At 46.1% G+C, this 21249-nt stretch overlaps 1 protein-coding gene across 1 annotated transcript; it reads left to right on the top strand.

The window, feature by feature from the left end:
• Positions 1–625: 625 nt before the first annotated feature.
• Positions 626–21249, top strand: NDE1 (nudE neurodevelopment protein 1). Its single transcript, XM_019541796.1, has 9 exons — positions 626–658; positions 7179–7314; positions 8759–8912; positions 13051–13199; positions 13445–13581; positions 16139–16318; positions 17481–17572; positions 19125–19273; positions 19814–21249. Exons 2-9 carry the CDS (start codon positions 7229–7231, stop codon positions 19905–19907), a joined length of 1041 nt encoding a protein of 346 aa, XP_019397341.1. The 5' UTR covers positions 626–658; positions 7179–7228; the 3' UTR covers positions 19908–21249.

Genomic DNA, 21249 nt, shown 5'->3' with positions numbered 1-21249 from the left:
TTACAGTCTTTGCAATTTCCTATGCCTGATGAAGGGCAGCCGAAAGCTTGCAAATAAATAATTTCTTTTGCAAATATCTACTTGGTCTAATAAAAGATACCACCTCTGCCAGGCGTTTTGAGTCCTGATTATAACACTAGAACTCTTCTGTCCCAGCTCACACTACAGGCCCTAAAAACGAATGCATCTGCTTTCACGTGAGGAAAGGCAAACGCTGATGTCAGCGCAGACATGGACTTGTATCATCCTACGGCTTCCAAAGCCCCCAGCAGTTTTAGATGGTGTAAAATGACTACATGAATCGCAAGAGAGAGATGGTGACAGAGCAGGCGGTCTCCGGGAGCGTCGGGGATTGCAGCGGAAGTTGCCGAAGCCCACTGGCGGGCCCGGCATGCGGCTGCCTCGGCGGAGCGGGGGAAGAGACCCGCCTACCCCCTCCCCCGGCTCACGTCCCTTTAGAAAGAAGCAAACTTTCTGTTCGGAGAGCGGCGTTCTCGCGCAGCTGATTGGAGGAGCGCGTTCTGAGCACGTGACCCGGCGGCCAATTGGGCGGCGGGCAGAGGTTGGTTGTATTGGTTCGGATGGGGCCCGGGGAGGGCGGCGGCGCGGCGCGGCCGGGCAGTGCGGGGCGGCGGTGGCAGCGACGGCAGCGGTAGCGGTGAGCGCTTGGGCGGGGGGCGTGGGGGAGGCCGGTCGCGGGTCCCCCCGCTCGGTGGGGAGCCGCGGGTGGCTCCACGTGGCTGCGTTCCATTGTGGCCGTTCTCCCCCTTCCCTCCCGGGACCCAGCGCCGGGGGCCAGCCTCTGCATCTCTTCGGCCAGCCTGAGCCTCTGTCCCGCGCCAGGACTAACTTTCATGGGAACATTTTTTGGGGGCGGGGGGGTGTTCAGTTGGGCATGGGAACAGTATCCCAGATGCTGCAAGGGGCTGAGGGCATCGGGCCGGCATGGCCGGAGATGAGGCACTTGCCCTGCCATTCCCCGCCGACGGCTGGAAACTGAGAAGCGCTGGCGGTGACTGTGGGTGAACGACCCCGAGCCTCCTGCTAAGCGGCTGAGGCAGTCGGCACCCTAGCTGGGCCTTTGGCTGCAGTGCCACTGGTGGTGACCGCTGCTTCTTTCCATTGCCTTTTGGCTTTTAAACAACGGGAAGTGGCCTGTGGTGTGACACGGCACCGTGCAGCTTTAGGAAGTTTGAATCTTGGTGCCTTTGTCAGGTCCGGTCAGTCTCGAGGCTGCCACAACTGTTAGGGCACCTCAGATGCTGTCGCAACCCTTCTCCGCTCGGATGAGGTTAGTTGAGATGCTTTGTGGCATTAAAAACCCTTTGGGCAGAGTAACGTGGTGGCGCCTGTCTCTCCAGGTATGGATGGCCGTTGGCTCGCAAGAACTCATATGTCCTTGGACAGGTCTTGTTTTTAGTCCTGCTGGGTGTCCTCACACCCTCCTCACCCAGGTAAGCCTAGGTGGGGATGCCAGTTTAGCCTCTGACAGCCTGACCATGGAACAGGCTGTCCTGGTTTACGTAGTACCAAAGAGCAGACCAAGAGAGGCCTGGCCTGACAGTCGGTCCCTTTGGCGAGGGGGTGAAACCCTCTTCTCTGGGAGCAAAGAGAACTTATTTCAGATGATTCATCAATTCGGAGAGATTGTTAGGGGCTGGAAGGGACCTTGTAGATCATCAGGTACAGTCCCCCTGTCCTAGGCAGGAAAAAACAACTGGGGTCAAGTGACCCCAGCGATGTGACTGTCCAGTCTCCTTTTGAAGATGTCCGGGGTAGGTGACTGCACCACCACTGGAGGGATTCCATTCCAGTTTGGTCACCCTGACTGTGAAGGAGTTTTTCCTGGAATTGAGCCTGAAGCGGCCTTCCAGGAGTTTGTATCCATTGCTCCTGGTTTTCCCCGGGGTGCCCTGGTGAACGGTTGGTCACCAAGTTCTTGAAGTACCCCCCCTGATACTGTAAGCTGCTGCCACGTCCTCTCAGCCTTCTCTTCTGTAGGCTGAAGAGGCCCAAGTCCTTCAGCCTCTCCTCGGATGGCTTGTCTTGCAAGTCCCTGATCATACAGGTGGCTCTTCTCTGGACCCTCCCAAGTTTTCCCACATCCTTGTGAAACTGCGGTGCCCAGAACTGGATGCAGTATTCTAAGTATCAAAGTACTTCGTGTCTGATCAAGTAAGCTGCTGCTCACAAAAGCTTATGACTCTCTGATTTAGTTAGTCTGTAAGGTTTCTGTCTGAAGTCAAGGAAAGAAAACAATGGCTTCTCATGATGCATGGGGCAAACACCATCACATGTTCAGAGACGAGGAGAACCCTGCATATGTCCTGTCCCTGCCCTTGCCCTATTTGCATCCAGCCTGATGGCAAACCTACTGGACTCAATGGCTTGCCTACGTTTTGGAGCAGACCCTTGCTTCGGTGTGGGAGACAAGCTTATGATTAGGGAAGGATGTCCACCAGGAACCCTGTTGCCTCTGGGCCCTGATGGACTAAACAGGACTTCTGGATTCCCTGGGAAGTTTGCCTCTGAGCATACTTATTAGGTCTCATTGTTATCAGAGGGTCTCTCCTGCCTTCCCCCCACCCCCTCCGCAGTACTTGGTTTTAGGCAGTGGAGTTTTTCTGAAGCCTGACTGAGGTAACTGCAGAGCTGCCAAGTTAAATGGATCTTTAAAACTTTTGTTTTTTTCTTTTAAGCGCAAGAGTTGTTTTGAACTGTTTCAAACCATAGGTCTGGCTTGCTCGCTCTCTCTCTCTAACACAGGGTGCTGTATTTTTATTCCTCTGCTTAAATTGTATTGCTGATGAGCTGCGGTCCTGTATGTTGTGGCCAAGTATTTTGCAGCAATCATGTCACTTCTGTGAAATCACTTCCTGGAAAGAAACATGCAGACATTGGTTTTGTCACTGCAGCAGTCTATTTCTCATCTACAACTTCAGTGTTTGACTGATGCTAGGATTTTGTAATGTGTGGGACCAGCTGTGCTCATTACAAGCAGGAAGTCTGACCAAATATCTCTTCCCGGTTTCTACATAGATGAAAATGAGGTGTAGGCAAAGTGCCTGTGTGTGTGACTTCATCTTGTTTTTGATGGCAACATTAAGCATATACTAAACATTACCAAAACCTTTTTCAAAACAAAACTAACAGCTTTTCTGCAGTATCATTTGGTATTCTTTTTCACATAAAACAATATGTCTGCCAGGCCAACAGAGTGGCATTAGTTTAAGGGGGTGTTGCCAAGTCAAAATAAAACTATCTTAAAAACATCTTCCTTATCTTTATTGCATATAGTAGGAACTATGAAAAGTGAAAATTTTAAAAAAAATGACAAAACTTTCTCTCTCTGGCTGTTGTCATATTTTAGAAAAGTTACACTAATTGGTTTAACTTTTTACCTTTAAAATTGAATCCTTTGGTGCCAGCAGCACATTGGCAAATGCATAAGAGAGTTTCAAAACAAATGTTTTTCCTGGTAGTTTAAGATGAACCAAAAATTCATGGAGGCATTTTGATTCTGTTGAAGTTTAGTTGTGATGAAACTTAACATTTGGACTGGCTCTGTTAGCTTTCTTTTAACTAAACTTTGCCGTTGCATTTTAGGCTGTTTTGAAAATGTCATATAAACATCTCTACCTTACGTTTAGTCATTTTGGATGTTGCCTTGTGATGTGGGTGGAAAGAAGTCTGGATGTACTATTATCTAATTGTACGTCCTAGCTAGTTGAAGGCATGAGACACAAACCTACGGTATAAAGCAACTCATGTTCTGTCATGTTACATTGTCATAACAAATGGAGGGCCTCACATTTTTCAAACATGTAGTTCCAGTTTCATCATTAACTTGAAATGAGTTGGCCGTAGGTAATACTTAGGGGTGAGAATGGTGGAACAAAGTGTGCTCCAATTATGTATGTTTTCAGAGTTTTGAGGTGTATGTTAGGACTTGTTTGCAAAGAGACATGTAACATTATATAATGGAATAGAGATTATAATGGACTGCCAAAATAACCTTTTGTGTGGTTGTCCTTATAAATTAAACTTCCCAACAGACCATACAGGTATAATTTATAAGGACAACCACACAAGAGGTTATTTTGGCAGTCCATTACAATCTATTACATTATAAATTATACCTGTATGGTCTGTTAGGAAGTTTTACCCATGTAGTCATGCCCTTAGGAACCTAAAAAGAAATCTTCCTCCTTCCTATCCTCAAAACTGTGCCCATGTGTAGGGGGACAAAAGGACCTTAGACCAAATTCAGTGCAGATATAAGCCTGAGCCCAGTATTGGCCAGTCATGAGGCATGAGTGTTGGCCAGTCATGAGGCATTTTTACACATGCATGCATCACAGTGCCAGGCGCTTTGAAAAGCACCCAGTGCTGTGACACATGCAGTTATACAAGTGGCGAAATGCGCGCAGGTGCTGAGTAAATGGCGGCGCACTTTGAAACTAAAACACCTCGGAGATGCTTTAGTTCAACAGCACACTGCCACCATTTGCTGCGCACTGATGTGCATTTTACCACTTGTACACCTGCACGTGGCGCAGCTCAGCTCTTCTCAGCTCACTTCGATTAATCAAGTCTGCTCCAAAGCAACGGGTCTCTGGCTTGCTGCTGGAAAAAAAAAGTATGTGTATGAATGCCCATAATTTCTAATCCTAGATGTGTTGCTTGCATCCTACATATCTAATTAGCACTTAGGGGTTTGTTTGTTTTTTATTGTGGTCTGTTTAAACAAACCAAAGTTCCTGTGGACCTAATACTTGGATACTTCTAGACTTCCCTTTGGCCCCCTCCCCTCCAATACATTTAACTCCCACTGAAGGAGAGTCAGACTCACGTTTTTAGATCTAGATGTTGTTTTGCTCTGCATTGCAATCAGTCCTTAGGTGGCTGGGTCCCATTTTCACAAGCAGCTTAGGCACTAAGGCAGGGTTTGGTGGCCTGCGGAGCCATTGGATCTAGCCTGCAGGGTTGGGGTGTTTTGTCAGTATTCTGGTGATGGGGCTTTGGCGGCATTTGGCAGCTGGGCTTTTGACTGTGCTGTGGCTGGGAGGAAGGAAAAACAGCAGTGGCAGTGGCCTGATGCTAGTGCTGGCCTGCTTCGGACCTGAGCTTGGCTGTTCCAAGCTAACTAGCATTGCTGAGCACCGCATTAAGGGAATGGATCGATAAATGAATTAAACCATAATGAGGGGAAACTAAGCTGTCGTGATTAAGCTCCGTTTCCTTCAAGGCAAAGGTGCCCTGGTTAGCATCCACTTACTGCAAGTTAGAACAGACACATGAAACAGTGCCGCAGTGTACCTAAACTGCAGTAAGACCCTCCACTCCTTGGTATGATCAGTATCATGATAGTATAACTCATTATAATTAGTTTGTCCATACGCTTTGGCTTTTGAGTGCATTGGTGGCTGTAGCCATGTAAATCATTTCTGTGTTGCAGTGCTCAACAGAACTAGGCCCAAAGACCTTTAGGAATTGGGACCTTAGGCTCTTAAATTATTTAGATGCATCTGATACTGTTGCCTAAAGGCTTTAATGAATGGTGAGCCAAGCCAGGAAGTGATCTTGCATGCTTCCAACCCTGAGGGAGAATGAGAGATCATATGGTCTTTGTAATAGTTCAGGTTTCATTTATGGAGGTCCCCAGAGGGCCATATATGATGATGCCTTGTATTTATTTTTTTTCCTCTGGTCTAAAATCTGTGGATATAGAATTTTTTGGCAGCAGTATCTTGCTCTAAGGGCCTTGTCTAACTTCCCTTTAATACCACGAGCACCTGCTGGAATATGGGTTTTGTGGGTGTGTACAGGAGCTGGGTATTGAATGTGTATGGATTTCATAGATTTCATAGACATTCGGGCTGGAAGGGACCCCAAAGAATCATCGAGTCCAGCCCCCTGCCCCAGGGGCAGGAAGTCATAGGATCCCAGCAAGATAAACATCCAAATTTGTCTTGAAGGCGTTCAAAGTGGGTGCTTGAACCGCCTCTGGCGGCAGTCTGTTCCAAACCTTGGGGGCTTGGACAGTAAAGAAGCTCTTCCTGATGTCCAGCCTGAATCGGTTGTGGTGGAGTTTGTGACTGTTCGATCTTGTGTTGCTTAAAATCGTCAAAGCTTTAGAAGAGTTTGCTCTTTATGCTTTTAAGATCATCACCTGGGTGTGTAAATAAATTGGAGGAGCACTCTTTCTGTTGGCTTTTGTGGCATTTAAACTTTAATCTAAAGCGGCGGCTTCAAATCAGTAGTTTTCTTGGCCCTGGAGCCTTCTGCATTTTTGGTTCTCTGACTGGCTATAAAGGAGGAGCTCTGCTCCCCTTCTGGTTACTCCACAGTGTGTAGAGGTGTGTATCAGTTGAGGATGTTCGTCTGTGCGTAATCCTTGCCTCGCCCAGCCTTGTAGACACCTTAACTGACCTTTTTTCATCTGTAAGACTCTCGCACATGAAACAGTTTTAGCTTTTAACACCTTTTAGTAACATCTATAAACTGCATCAGGGAATGGCATGTGGTTATTACGTTTCTCAATGCTTCAGAGTCGTCAAGTTCAAGTAATTGGGTAGAAAGAATTGTCATATGTGCCCAACTGATTTAGACAGTTATGCTCATAGATCGCTTGCTTTTGAAAATTTTACCCAAGGAACCACTATCTGAGAGAGTTTAATAAAAATATTCCTTGTGCTGGATTAAATACCACACCCTGTGGCTGAAGTGAAACCTAATTGCGTTTCCGGTTATTCAGTTTCTTATTTGCAGGACCTTGTTCCGTTTCTCTGGATATTCCTCCCCTTGGTCTTGCCAGGCACCGCGTTCTCCGGGCTGTCGCCCTCCCCAGCTGTGTTTGGCTGCATCTCCGTAGCTGCTGTTTATGCTGCGATCATCGTGTTCTGTATTCTATAGAACCATGTAGTCAAATGGAGGGTGAAGTAACTTAATGTGATTTGTGGTACCAGTCTTCAGCAAATTCAAAGACCTTTGAGAGAGAACAGCTCTAAATAAGTAATTTACTCATTCCTTTGGTGTGTAGTACATTTGACTTTGTCCAGTTTGGTTTTGAATGCCTCCCGGGATGAAATTTCCTATAGGTGGATGCAGCAGGATAATACAGTGACAGGAGGATGCTGGTCCTTGAATTTGTGATATATATTTTTTTTAACTTCCAGAGGAGAAGAAAATGCAACAAGAGCGCTAGACTTCAACTGGGGACTTCACCATGGAAGACTTGGAAGGGCATCACTTTAGTTCAGTGGAAGAAGAAACTAGATACTGGAAAGAACTGGCAATGAAGTACAAGCAGTGGTAAGGGCAGTATGTGTGATAGGGTGTGCGCACATTGCAGTCAGAGCTGTGGAGATGTGGTTGAGCCGGTTTAAATCCATTTGCTATGGGAAGCAAGAGTAGTGAAGGTGTGGTGACGTGGGCATCAATCAGCAGCATAGGGTTTCATAGAGGTGGGGCAAAATCTTGAGGCAGGTTCTCCACCCTATGTGGGGATACTGCTAGCATGGAGGAGGTGTGCCTGTTGAAGTAAGTCTGGTCATTTGGTAGTGCTAAGCAAAAGGCAACCCAAGGCCCTTGCCTTTTCTGCTCTTCTGTCTATGTCCTTGGCCTAACACAGACTGCAGCAGGATTTTGGGTGCTCAGAGTGTCTCTAATTGCAGAGCATGGGATCCTGTAACCCACTGAGGAATCCTGTAGTGGATGGAGTTGCAAAATCATCATAGCTGATCCTGAGGTTTAGGCCCCCATGAAAGCATTTGCTTCTCCAGCAGCCTTTCGGAAGTAGTTTGAGTCAGAAATATGTTGCCCAGGTACAATTCAGCAGTATCCAAAGTCAGAGTAAACTCCTGGATCAAGTGGAGCGTCTTGACTGCATCTCCCTTCTCTTCATACAGGTCAGGGTAAATGGAATGTTTCAGCCAATTCAGTGGTGCAAATTGTGACCTTCAAAGCTTTGCAGGTCAGATGGTTGTACCTCTCTAGGGACATCTGCATATCCCTCTAGGGATCAGCCCTGGAAAATGCATTGATGTTGAATATTCAGACCTCTTTCAGATCATTGTAGCAATATTTGGATTAATATGGAGAACAGGCTTGTGTTTTCTGCATGATGCAGAGGAAACTTCTGCACATGAGACTTCACAAATATTTAAATACTAAAATATCTTAAATATTCAATCAATTAAGCATGACTGAAGGTGTGCAACATAAGTAGCTGGTGGGATCCCATTAATGTCTTGCACTCCAGTAGAGGGACTGGGCCTGTAATCCCCTATCTGGAGATGAATGGTTAGAGGTATTTGTTCAGTACGAATAGTTGCTGACAGTTGTAGAGAAAAAACATGGTTTACTCTTTGTGGGTTCAATCAGCTATTGGATAAAAGCACCAGAAAAGTCCTTCTGGAGCAGCTGATCTATACAGATGTTGGGTGAGCTGGAGCAAACTAACATGATGCATCTTCTGGGCATATTCTGGGCTTAGCTCAGGGGACACACTGAGTTTAAAGTAAACTGCTGCTTTTTTGGTTTTCTTTTACATTTGTAAGCAGCCAATGTGTTTTGATTACAGAGAGACATCTTCATGCCAGCACTTCTATTTTGCTTTTTTTTTTAAAAAGGCCTAGATCCTTCAGCTGTATTAGGGCTCACGGAGCATTTGATTTGGTCATGTTTGCATTGAGTGAGCTGGTGGCATTAGTGAGCCTTGATCCAAGATAACTCTGTAACTGGAATTGTGCTTTAGTGCAGAGAATACACAGGAGGAGCTGCGGGAGTTCCAGGAAGGGAGCCGGGAGTATGAAGCAGAGCTGGAGACGCAGCTGCAGCAGACAGAATCCAGAAATCGGGACCTTCTGTCAGAAAATAATCGCCTTCGAATGGAGCTGGAGTCAATTAAGGTAAAGGGGCAGCCAAGAGGAGAAGTCCTCTAAGAAGCATAGAACTCCACTAATAGTGATGCGCTGGTCATAATGACATAGATTGCCAAACCACAAAAATAATTTGCATTGATATCAAGAAAATAAGCAGTCAATTGCAAGGATCTCGGGACTAATGCTATTAGAGGTGCACCGATACATCGGTCCCGTATTGGATGGGCACCAATTATAAGAAAAATTGACTGTATTGGCAATCAGCTTTTTTGGCTGAGTGGCCAATAACGTGAGCAATTAAGGCCACGTGTGCTTGCGCCTCAATGCAGCACACAGGCAACCAGGAACCAAATCTATTGGTGCACGCCTAACTGCACTATAGTTCATACTGTCAGACCTCTTCTGTCTTCTCTCTATACAGTACTATTTTACAGGCTCAGGTAGTAAACCATAGTAATAAAAGATTGTCAGTAATCCAGAGGTAAATTCAGTTACACTGTGTTTCTGCACAGCACAATGATGTTAGCTTGTTTAAACGTGCAGTGGCTGTGATCACTGTATCTGTACATCTCATTGGTCTAGTGTAGTGGTGCTCAGCCTTGTTGGCTGGGGGGTTAGATGGGCAGCGCCCAGTCCCTCTGCAGGCTGGGTCTGGTGGGGCCCGATCTGGCCGTAGAAAGGGGAAGGGTGCAGCCCTACCCTGATCCAGCTCTAGTGGAAGGGGGCTTGGTTTAGCCTTAACTTGGCCCCACAGAGGGAAGGGTCATGACCCAGCCCTGCAGGAGATGGGGAGGAGGGCATGACCCAGCCCTAGCCTGGCAGCCTGGAGGGAAGGGGAATGGCCTGGCCTCATGGGGTAGAAGGGGACACAGCCTGGTTCCAACTCAGCTATGCAGAGGGAAGAGGATGTGGCCTGGCTACAATCTGGCCATGTGGGGAGAGGGTCACAGCCCAAATCTGGTCCATTCCACGGGGCTTAGGATTTTAGCAGCAGAGAGGATTGGGGGTATTAACTGCCACTGCTCCCACACCAAACTTCCCAACCTGTAGGGACCCGTAAGCTGGATTCTAAGGCTCTGAGGGCCACATTTGGCCTCCAGGGTGGAGGCTGAGCACCCCTGGTCCAGTGGGTAGGACAGGGGCTGCGAATCAGTCATGTATTCCATTAATACTGCATCTTAAAGTAGTCTCTAGCTGTCTTGGTGAGAGGGGAATTTAACCACTCAGCACTTGGTTCCTCCATCTGTGAATAACAAACTTGCACCTTCTGAAAAGTGCTTTTGAGGTCTATAAAGGAAAAGTGCTCATTTGTAGCACTTCCAGGATACAATCTCATTGAGGTGAAATTCTTTGAACAAAATTGGGAGACAGTAATGGAAGAACATTACTTCCATTGATGGGACCCCACCAAACCCAGCCTGCAGCACAACACAGACAAGTACAGAGTGCTGCACCTAGGGTGCAAAAATATCCAGCCCATCTACCGGCTGGGAAGTGACCCTCTCAGCAACACAGAAGCAGAAAGGGATCTTGGAGTCATAGTGGACTCCAAGGTGAACATGAGTCGTCAGTGTGACGAAATCATCAGCAAAGCTAACCGCGCTTTATCCAAGGAGGTGATACTTCCCCTCTATGTGGCATTGGTCAGACTGCAGTTGGAGTACTGCGCCTAGTTTTGGGCACCGTACAACAAGAAGGATGTTGATAGACTCGAGAGGGTCCAGAGGAGGCCACTCGTATGGTTAGGGGCTTACAGGACAAGCCCTGTGAGGAGAGACTGAGGGACCTGGACCTCCTCAGCCTCTGAGCGGTGATATTGTGGCCACCTACAGATTCATTAAGGAAACAGAGCAAGGGTTCGGAGATGCTCTGTTCAGCAGGGCACCTCTTGGGGTAACAAGGAACAGTGGTCACAAACTGACAGAGAGCAGATTTAGGCTAGATATCAGGAAAAACATCTTCATGGTAAAGGTGGCCAAAATTTGCAATGGGCTTCCTAGGGAGGTGGAGCTCTCCTCTACCTTGGGAGTCTTTAAGAGAAGGCTGGATAGACATCTGGCTGGGGTCATCTGACCCTAGCACTCTTTCCTGCCTAGGCAGGGGGTCGGACTCTGATCTGTTGAGGTCCCCTCTGACCCTAGCATCTGTGAATCTATGAACATCAGAAGGATACAGTAGAAAAAACAAAATCAGTCTGGTTCTGTTTTGGGCACATTCAGGAGTCTCCTGCTGACCATTCCAAAAGCGGGGGGAAAAGCACTCCAATAATTATCACTTTTGGGGAATTGTACTAAGTTTCCTTAAACTTGACAAAGGTTTGTCTTTTTGACATCTGCTGTTCAGAAATCATTTTGATGACTCTGTTTGGAGGTTTAGTATAAATATTTTAAATATCAGTTGTCTGAAACATGAAGAATTTTTCTCAGCATTTTCCCAGTTCAATATTTGTGGAAACAAGCATTGAATTAATGAATTATGCTCTGCTAAATTGGATTGAATACTGAACTAAGGAGAATTAAGCTGTATGTATAGCTGATGAACCTGGGTTTTACTTATAGTGCTTGTTGTATGAGTCATTTCCATGTGTCACTAACTAAGTAATAAACACCTGATGGGGACACTAAACAATTTAGACTAGTTTTAAGGGACTTTTATTTTTTTTTGCACTTAGTAAAATTTACAGAAACAAAATCAAAAACAAAGCCACGTGTTGTATTACAACTGGCGGTTTAAAGTACTGCTCAGTCCAACAGGTAAATGTCTTTACAATACTGATCTCCTAACATCTTGCATGGAACATTGGTGTAGTTTGTTGCGTCATCCTACACAAACCCACTCGGGATGACGCTCTTGGGGAGAAGGTAAAATATTCCAACTAAAATAAAATCTGCAATAAACTTATTGCTGTATGAGCTAGCAGGTAAGTGCATTCTTCCCACATGCAGAACATTTTGGTATAAGAGAGGAGATGACAAACATTGTTTGTCAGGGAACCTGGGATGGAAATGATATATATCACCATAAAGCCACAGAAAGACCAGAATAAACCTTTGGAAAAACTAGTAATTCCTCACTGCATAGAACTTCATAAAGCATATTCTGTAGGAGAAAAGTTCTTTAACAATTGGCTATTCATTCAGACTGAAAACTACGGTGACAGCTTGCAAATGAAGGAACAGAGACTCCGTTGATTATCAGATCAGCTGACAGTTTATTACAGTTTGCTAAAAACAAAGGCTCAGACCTCACAGTTCTGGTCTTTTATCTAAATCAGTTCAAGAGAGAGAAGCTTTAAACTTGTGAGGCTGTTGAGCCTGGTAGCTGCCATCTATTTCAAGAACCAGTGTCTGCATCTAGGTCAACAATGCAGAAGTTTGCCAGGTCCCACAGTCTCCAGCTTTGAGCTTCCCCAATTGTCCTCTGTATTTCCACCCCAAGTACAAACAGTAGAGTTCATGCTATCTAAAAATAAACAGAGATACTGCCTCAGAGCCCAGTTTGTAGGTCTTGTGCTTTCAGTAAACGGGCTTACTGTTTGGAAATTTTAAGTTAAACTATGCCTTTGTTCATGCTCAAGAGATTTAGAATAGGAAGGAATAAAATGTAAGAAGTGGTGGAATGTTTAGTGTCTGCACCTGATCATCCTATATCAGTTTAGAGTTTCTTAATTTTGCATGGCTTCATACGCATCTCTTTAAATTACTAACTAAAGATGGAAATAAAGAGTCTGTCTCTCTGATTCGTGGATTTGTTTTAGTGACTTAAGTTGACTGCCTAGCGACTGGGGTGATAAGTGCTTTAGGAATGTTAATGGGTAGCAATCTTGGGATCTTTGAGAGAGGAAACTGGCAAGTTAAAGTAGTCCTGTGCCAAGGCCGTGGTGTATGAACTATTGCAGTGCAAGCTAGATGATGTGTACGCCTGAAAGGGATACTGACATCATGTTTTAAAAATGTCCTATTAAGTAAGCTGCTTGGATAATTGTATCTGCAGTGGCTAGAGCCCTGAGCTTGCTTTGGGACCTGCCAGTAGAAGCCTGGGCCTGTGAGAAGTTTGTCGGTAGGACCCACATCTCCCTGACTGAGAAGGCCAGAGTAAACACAGCAGGAAGGAGAGGATGTGTCTGCTAAATCCCTGACCTGGTGATTTGTTTTTCTTTGGTTAGGAAAAGATTGAAATGCAGCATTCAGAAGGCTATCAGCAGATCTCCTCACTAGAAGAAGACCTGGCACAGACAAAAGCCATTAAAGATCAACTTCAGAAGTATATTCGGGAACTTGAGCAAGCAAATGATGACTTGGAAAGAGCAAAAAGGTGTCAAAGATGTTTTTCCAATTCTGCCTTGTTTTGGAGGGCTGATAAAATTGAGCAGGGGCTGTACTAGTTAGACTGAACTTTCTGAAGCTGCAGTACCTATGTTGGATTGTTTGTTTCTTAATCCCTTACAAGCTTAAAGTTATGTTACTCCTGCTTTCCACTCTCCACACAGGAATAGGGTTTGTGTGTGGAGAATCCTGTAGTGACCACTGTACAAATTTCTTTCTCGTTTGACTACACAGAGCCACTATAATGTCCCTGGAAGATTTTGAACAGCGTTTAAACCAGGCCATTGAAAGAAATGCCTTTCTGGAGAGTGAGCTGGATGAGAAGGAGAACCTCCTGGAGTCAGTGCAGCGCCTGAAGGATGAAGCTAGAGGTTAGAAAACGTTGGTTTAGGTAGACCCCTGCTTCCCCTTCCAACCTCCCAATTATTAAATCCTCCCCCAGCTATCAGTGTCTGGTAAGTTGGGCATTTAACTTTGTGAGGCATTTGGACCTTAATTTTTAGAAACAACTCAAGACGCTCCCCTGCTCCTCTGCTGTATTTGAGAGTATTCAGTAGCAGATCAGGGGCCAAAGATATGTCCCAGAATGCCATATGTCCTTCTGTGAGGCCTCTGTTTTTAGAGATGAGGGCATCCTCTTGGGGTGGGGCATTCATTCTCTTGTCCTAGCTGCACACTTCATTGTGAGTTCACAGGATCTGTTTTTAGCTAATACAGTAGGCATATTGTCTATCTCCATCCTTTACCAGCTTATAAGAAAGAAGCCAATGAGGACACTCTGAAGAGTCCATTTGTTAATATACCCTCGTGAGTGAATACTATCTGTTTAATTCACACAAACTTCACATTGGACAATTCAGTTATTTTCCCTATGCCCAGTTTAACAATCTGTAAAATGGGAGTAAAACCCTTCATCTGTGTGATGGATGGAGGATGAGTTCATTGTCATCTTGAAGTGCACAGTTAATAAGTAGCAGAGTAAAATTGTACCTGAAGTCACTATCATGAGGGTGACACAATCCCAGTAAGGCCTGGTTTCCTGATTGGTCAGGCTAAGAGACTCAGAATTTTTGAGCCTGTAGAATAGGGGTGGGCAAAATGGCGGATCGCCAGTGGCCAGACTCCATTTCCCAGCAGCCTCTGCCTCTGTTGCTGCGGCTGGGTTCCTTGGGGCCCCAGCAGTGCCCTGGCAGCACGGGGTTAGGGTTTCCAAGGAGACCAGCCCCAGCGGTGCTGGCAGGGCATGTGGTTGGGCGAGGAGGGGCTCCATGGCCAGGGCTGGGATTTTGCAGTGGTGACAGCGTGGTCCAGAGCTGGGGCAGAGCTATGATCTACTGCCTGCGTGCCCCTGCCTGCGGTATGCGGGGAGTGGATTCCCAGCTCTGCCCCGGTTCCAACCACGTTGTCACCTCTGCAAGATCCAGTATTGCCAAACCCACCGTGCCAAAAATCGTGAGATTGGCACATAAATCATGAGATGCTATATTTGAAGTGTGTGTATGTGCGGGTTATTTGTGAAGATGTTGGGGGCTGTGGGTGTGGGGGGTTTGGAGCCCAGGGAGGGAGGGTCCCCATATACCTTGGCAGGATTGGTGCACACTAGTGGAGACTAGATTCAGGTTGGACATTAGGAAGACGTGTTTTACAATAAGGGGTGGCCAGAATCTGGAATGGGCTTCCAAGAGAGGTGGTACTATCACCTGACTTGGAGGTCTTCAAGAGGAGGCTTGATAGACAAGAGGAGGCTCATTTGACTTCAGTCCTTTTTCCTGCCAGGGGCGGGGGCTCGGACATGACGATCCTTTGTGGTCCCTTCTGACTCTACAGTCTATGATGCGGGGTACTGTGGGTCAGGAGTGAGGAGCAGCAGCAGGGCTGGGTGGGCTGTGGCTTGAGAGTGAGGAGCAGATAGACACAGACACGCAGACAGCACCTAGCTGGTAAATGGAGGGAAAGTGGGGGTGAGGAAGGAGTGAGGGTGGAGATCAACAGCCTGGGAGGGAGTGGGGTGGGGCAGTGGTGAATGGGGCCCTGGGGCCGGGGCAGGTTGTCCAGAGGTGCTGGAGGTGGGTGTGCCTACCTGCAGCAGCCCACACTCCCGGGGGAGGTATGGAGGCACGTGTCTCCCATGGGACAGAGGCAGGTTGCCTGCTCAGGGCTCTGCACCCTACTGCCTTTGTCCTGGGAACTCAGCTGTGGGACTGCAGTGTGCCTCCTGCCCCATGTCCCCTGCCTGCCTGGCAGGCGACAGTAGCATTGCGCAGCTGAGCTCTGGGGCAAGGCAGCAAGGCGCAGAGCCCTAGCCCGCAGGGGGCAGCCCACCTCTGCCCCATGGGGGGCACATGCCCCCATGCCTCCCCCAGGGGTGCATGGTGCTGCGGGGAGTTGCCCCCATTCACTCCTGCCCCTGCTCCTGCCCCACTCCCTCCCTCACCGTGGGGGCCTCGATCTTCTCCCCTTTCCTCCGCCCCTTTCCCTCCACTGACCAGCTGGGTAAATCCAGAGAGCTGAGGGTTGGATCAGGAGATCGCGAGTCAGAATTATTTTGACTTTGAAATCCTAAATCTTGTGATGGTTTTGCGACAGTCAGCATTACTGATGATCTGAGCTCCGGAACGGCACCTTGCTCAGCTGTGTGCCCTGCCAGTGCTGTTGGGGCCAATTTCCATGGAAACCCTGGCCCCTTGCTGTCAGGGCACTGCTGCTGCTGAGATCTCCATGGAAACCGGCTGCAGCAATCTGGGCAGGGGCTGCTGGGAAATGGAGGGGTTGTGGGCTGGACTTTGCCTGCCCCTGCTATAGAAGCTACTTCATAGACAGAGGCAATGAAACGCAAGATGGGGGAGGGTCAGCCATGTAACCTAGCAAGAACATTTCTCATGCATGTTGATCTAGATTGAAATATGTGTCCCAAATGTTTCTCTTTAGACTTACGGCAAGAACTTGCAGTGCAGCAGAAGCAGGAGAAACCCAAAACACCTATACGAAGTACTCTGGAGGCAGAAAGAACGGACACAGCTGTGCAAGCAACCTTATCCATGCCTTCTACCCCTATAGTCCACAGGGGACCCAGTGTCAGTCTGAGCACTCCAGGAACTTTCAGGAGAGGTAGGAGAGACCGACAGCAGTCAGGTGTAAGCCAGTCCTTTTCCCCTTTTCAGCATAGGAATTTAAATTTGAAGCATTTAATGTAAGCATTTAAATTTTTCTAAACTAAATCGCCAGAACTAGAACACAGAAGTAGAACTGAACATTCAGGGCTGAATGAGACAAGTGTTTTAAGTTAAGTGGTTTGGTGTATTTCTAGGCAATTCATTATAAAAATGTGAGGTGCTAAACAACGGGAAAGAACCTAATGGATAACCTAATATAGAGTCAGTAGCAGTCTCTGATTATCCTGGATTACTTTGATGGAAAGGAGATTAGGTGTCAACATGTGCTAATACTGTTGGTTGTGCAAAGATCTTGAAGTAGCCAGAGGATGGTTGCTGAATTAGAGACACTTAGCTCCAAAACAGTAGGAGAGTGACAGTATCACTGTCTGCATCATCTGTAGCAAACTAACTGCTTGCCCTTACCCTTACTTTTAGTTGTTTGTTTTCATGAGCACTGACTAGTAAACAACACCCTCCTTGTTTCCAATTATTGGTACTTTAAAAAAAACCCTTCCCCACCCATCCTCCTATCCAGAAATCTAGTGTACAAAGCTCAGCTGTATTTATGGGCTTGTATACAGGAAAGAGTTGGTTTCTTGTCATGGTATCCAATACTAATAATTTAATATAAGAGCTGTGACAAATGTTGATAAATTCTAAATGCTTCTGACCCAGGTATTCCTATCCCCAAACCCTCTATTCGATCAAAAAAGCTGGTATAAAAGATCCTGTCATAAAAACAGAGGAGCAAGGAATTCTTGAAACCAAGGGATCCCAGGCGGTATTCCCTGTATTTCTGTGAAGGAAATATTTTATGTGCTGCTTGTCTTTGGTTTCATGGCAAGTGATAGAGATGCAGAATGCTCCTTGTGAAGTCAAAGGGCTGTTGAAGCCAGGGCACATTGGGGGTACTTCAACTCTCCGGTGACCCAGTGTAGTCTCAAAGACATAGAGATTTCTTTTGTAATGAGAAGTGCAATTCAGATAAAAGGTGAGGAGGAAATGTTGATGTTTGCCGTCATATGTCCTATGGTCTGTCGTCAGCGGTTAAAGGCTTCTCCGATTTGCACGTATGTGATGGATCACATATCCCTATTTTTTAATCTCTCCTCAAGGTTTTGAAGATGGTTACAATGGGGCTCCCCTCACGCCAGCTGCCAGGATATCTGCACTTAACATTGTGGGGGACTTGCTACGGAAAGTAGGGGTGAGTGGTTAACACCAAGGCTAATCAGGGCGGTGGAAGTGGGTGGGCTTGTGCGAGGGAAAGGAGCTAGCCTGTGTATTGTTAAATGAGTGAATCTATAGAGGTGAACTCAGACTAATACTTGGCTGCAGGCAGACTTGAATTCTGGAAGGGAGAGCTTTGGAATTTGAATCTGTGTTTTATAACTCTGACCTGTCTCTAGATATAACACAGCTTATTAAATGCTGAATGTTGTTCCTCTCTGGTCTTTGCCCCATGCCAGATGCTGATCAGCTTGACTGTAATTCCTTTCCAGCTTTCTGGAAGAGGACAAGGAAGGGTCAGGGAAAGGGAAAGCAGAGCTGGTCAGTGTAAATGGGAGCAGTATGAGGTGGGGGGGATATGCTGCACTCTGGAAGAGGGTGATTCAGGCATGCTAATGCACACTGCCAGGAGGGCTTCTGGTGGCCCCTGCACTGGTATACCTTGTAGTGTCCTGGGTAGTGTCTAGCCCTCTCTAGCAATTCCTGAGTAGCAACTCCCAGACATTCAGTCTGGTGCCTGAACCTTGACTTGCTGAGGATGGAAGGCTTGAAAGAACATTCAGGCTTACAAAGAAGCCTTTTATGACATGGCCTGTAGGAGTTGCCATGTTATAAAAGAGCTGTTAACATTTCTGTGGAAGTCAAGACTTTCTTCTTGATTAACTCAACTCAGCATTTAGTGGCTTTCTCCTCCCTACCCTAAGAGTTAATTTCTTCAGAAAAGCCATATAATAATGAGACATAAAGGGCATGATCATCAGGGATCCTAGTTTGCTCTGTTTAAAAATTCCAAATTCTCTGATTTTAAAAAAGCTAAAAATCTGTTTTTCCGTGATTAAAATTAAACAATACTATATATCTATATCTATATATATCTAGATCTGTATATAAAAAATACATTCTAAATACTTGTACATTTTGGCACTTGATTTTGTTTTTTAAAATGGAAAATCAGAGCTCCCCTGCCCCCTTTGCTCACTAGGACACAGGTCTGGCTATGGCTGTTGTGTTTCCCTCCCTCCCCCACTATTTTGTGGTGCTAAACAGTTTTGATATCGTGGTGCCCCTCACTCCTGGCCCATAGCACTCCCCCTCCCACCCCCCCCACCCCGTTCTGCTGGTGACCTGCTCTCCGCTGCTGCCTTGCTGCCACGTGCATGTATGCACATGCATGTGGCACCCCTCTTGTCCTGCTCCCACCTACAGCCCTAAGCAGCCCCTTGCAAAAATGTAGAAAATGGTAGGTTTACCCTACCATCTTCTACGTTTTTCTCCTTTTAAGAAAGAAAGTTCACATTTTTTTCCATGGCAAACGGAAAATGTGAATCCCTGATGATCATGAAGGAAGTGGCCATTGTATATCTGCAACATTTCTCCTCTTCCTTCCTGAGAGCTTATGTGTGTCTCCTGGGGTTAGCCACAAACACCTTGTACCATCACAGATTTAAATTATTAGAAAATCTTCCCTCGGACCTAGTGCCAGGGGGAAGACTGATGCCTAACCCTTAGACAAAATGTGTTTTCTCCAGGCCTTGGAGTCCAAGCTTGCATCGTGTCGGAATTTTGTGTATGACCAGTCGCCAAACAGAACCATCGTGTCATCATCCCCGTTCATGAACAGGAGCAGAGATGGCTTTGAACGACTGGGCCCTTCCCATCTCCCCCTGTGTGATACAGGGTTAGTCCTAGGCTTTGAATTTTAATGTTGCTCTGACTTGTTACCTTAAAGGCTTCACCCTTTTTGATTACTGTATTCACTCGTATCCAAGACGAGGTTTCAATTCCTTCTCCCCCCCATCCACTGAACAGGGTGGGTGTGGTGGGGGACTTGTTTTGGATTTGAATACCAGCTTGGGGCAGGTGGTTGCATCAGCTGCAGCTGTTGCCTCTGCTGCCATGACCTGGACTGGAGTGACTCATACAGCAGAGGAGGGGGTACACGGCAGGGAGAGTGGGGGAGACCACACAACAGCAGGGTAACTGCTGTGCTTCTGGCTTTGACCTGGGGCTGGAGCCAGAGCCGATACCATTGCTGCTGCCTGGGTGGGGTATGGAAATGGAGGCAGAGGTTTAGTGACATGCCAAGTTAGTTTCAGAAATGACTTTGGGAAGGAAGGTGTTGTCAGTATCTCAAACTGTTTATCAGCAGCCTAGCAAAGATTGCAGATGCAAGCCCTTCATACAGCTTATGCAGTAATGGACCTGTTTGTATCCACAGGTTAGTGAAATGTCTGGAGTTTGGATCAAGGCCTTCAAACATTGCAGCCCCAATGGCCCATTCCCCACAAGGTGTAGTCAAGATGTTACTCTGAGAAGATCATGGGACTAAGACTACAACATTTTGGTTTTTGGGTTTTTTTCCCCGAAGGAGAAAACTCTTCCAAGCTCTTTAGTTCCAAACAGGATATTAACATAGAGTTGCAGTAGTAAGTAACTGGAGTAAGGGTAAGTGAGCTGGAAATGCAACAACCTCCATCTCAGCCTGCGACAAAGTAGCACTGCCGCACAGCATGGGACTGTGAATCCTGTCAGCTGCTGTATATTAGCTTCTTGAGGGCTTCTTCTGTGACACTGCTGGTATAAACTGCCACTGCCTTCTGAAGAGACGCTATTTCCCACCTTCCCCAAATAAATAACAAATGTCATTGTATGCAGCACACCTACTGTTCTAGCTTGAATCACAATGATAACTTTCTAGTGCAGGCCACATACATCAGTAACCCAAATTGGGAGGCAGAATATTCTTCCATTAGTTCCAAGGTGAGACTCTAGATAAACAACAATGCAATTGCAAGTAAGCTTTATATGAGACTACGTGGAGAAATGTATTGCTGGAATCTCATTGACCATCTGCCTTTGAGGCTGGAGAAAGTGACTTTTCATTAAGATTTCCTACTGGTTGAAGGAGGCAGGGAATGTTCAATGGCTGCATTTTTCAAGGCAGCCAGAATGTGCTATGGTTCTTTGCACTGATTTAATGAACACATTCAGGTTTCCTGCAATTTCCACATGACTGTCTTCCTTGGGTTATGATTTCAATGGTGGAGCTTTTTTTTTGCTTTCTAAACCTCCTATTATTGATGTGCCTTGTGTGTTTAGCGTAAGAATGCACCCTTTCTAGTTGCTCCTGATACTAACGTAGAAATGCCTTTTTAACCTGAGAAATCCTTAATGCTGGTCAAAGTATTAAAATTAATTTTTTAAAGTAGGTTTTTATTCAATAAAATAAGAGCTTTTTTTTTAATGGATCAAGGTCACTTGTATCAATATTATGTCATAGAAATTTGTAACAAATATCTTTTGCACTATTTTTGCACAAATTATGAATAGATAAAGAAGGTGTTTTTTATGTTTGACTCAGCATTCAGGTACTGTTGTAACAGTGTCTTTCTCAGGCACTGTATTTCTGTGGTATAGGAAATAACCTCAGGTTAATCCCACTCTTTTTATAATGTCTGGTTTTATCAGTGAACAGAATAAAGTTTATTCTGAATGCTGGTCTGTGGACAACATTACCTGATCCACTCTGAATTCACTGCAAGTTGTATTTACAATTTATGTATAAATATTGGTCTAACCAGTTTCTCAGCTTGTTTTGCTAAACAGAGCATGAAACACAGCCATACTTACCAAGTGTAAAGAGATCAGAAAGTA

Source organism: Crocodylus porosus, unplaced genomic scaffold (assembly GCF_001723895.1).
Source record: "Crocodylus porosus isolate Cpor-Errol unplaced genomic scaffold, CroPor_comp1, whole genome shotgun sequence".
Lineage (NCBI taxonomy): Eukaryota > Metazoa > Chordata > Crocodylia > Crocodylidae > Crocodylus > Crocodylus porosus.
This window is presented reverse-complemented; position numbering and strand designations above follow the sequence as displayed.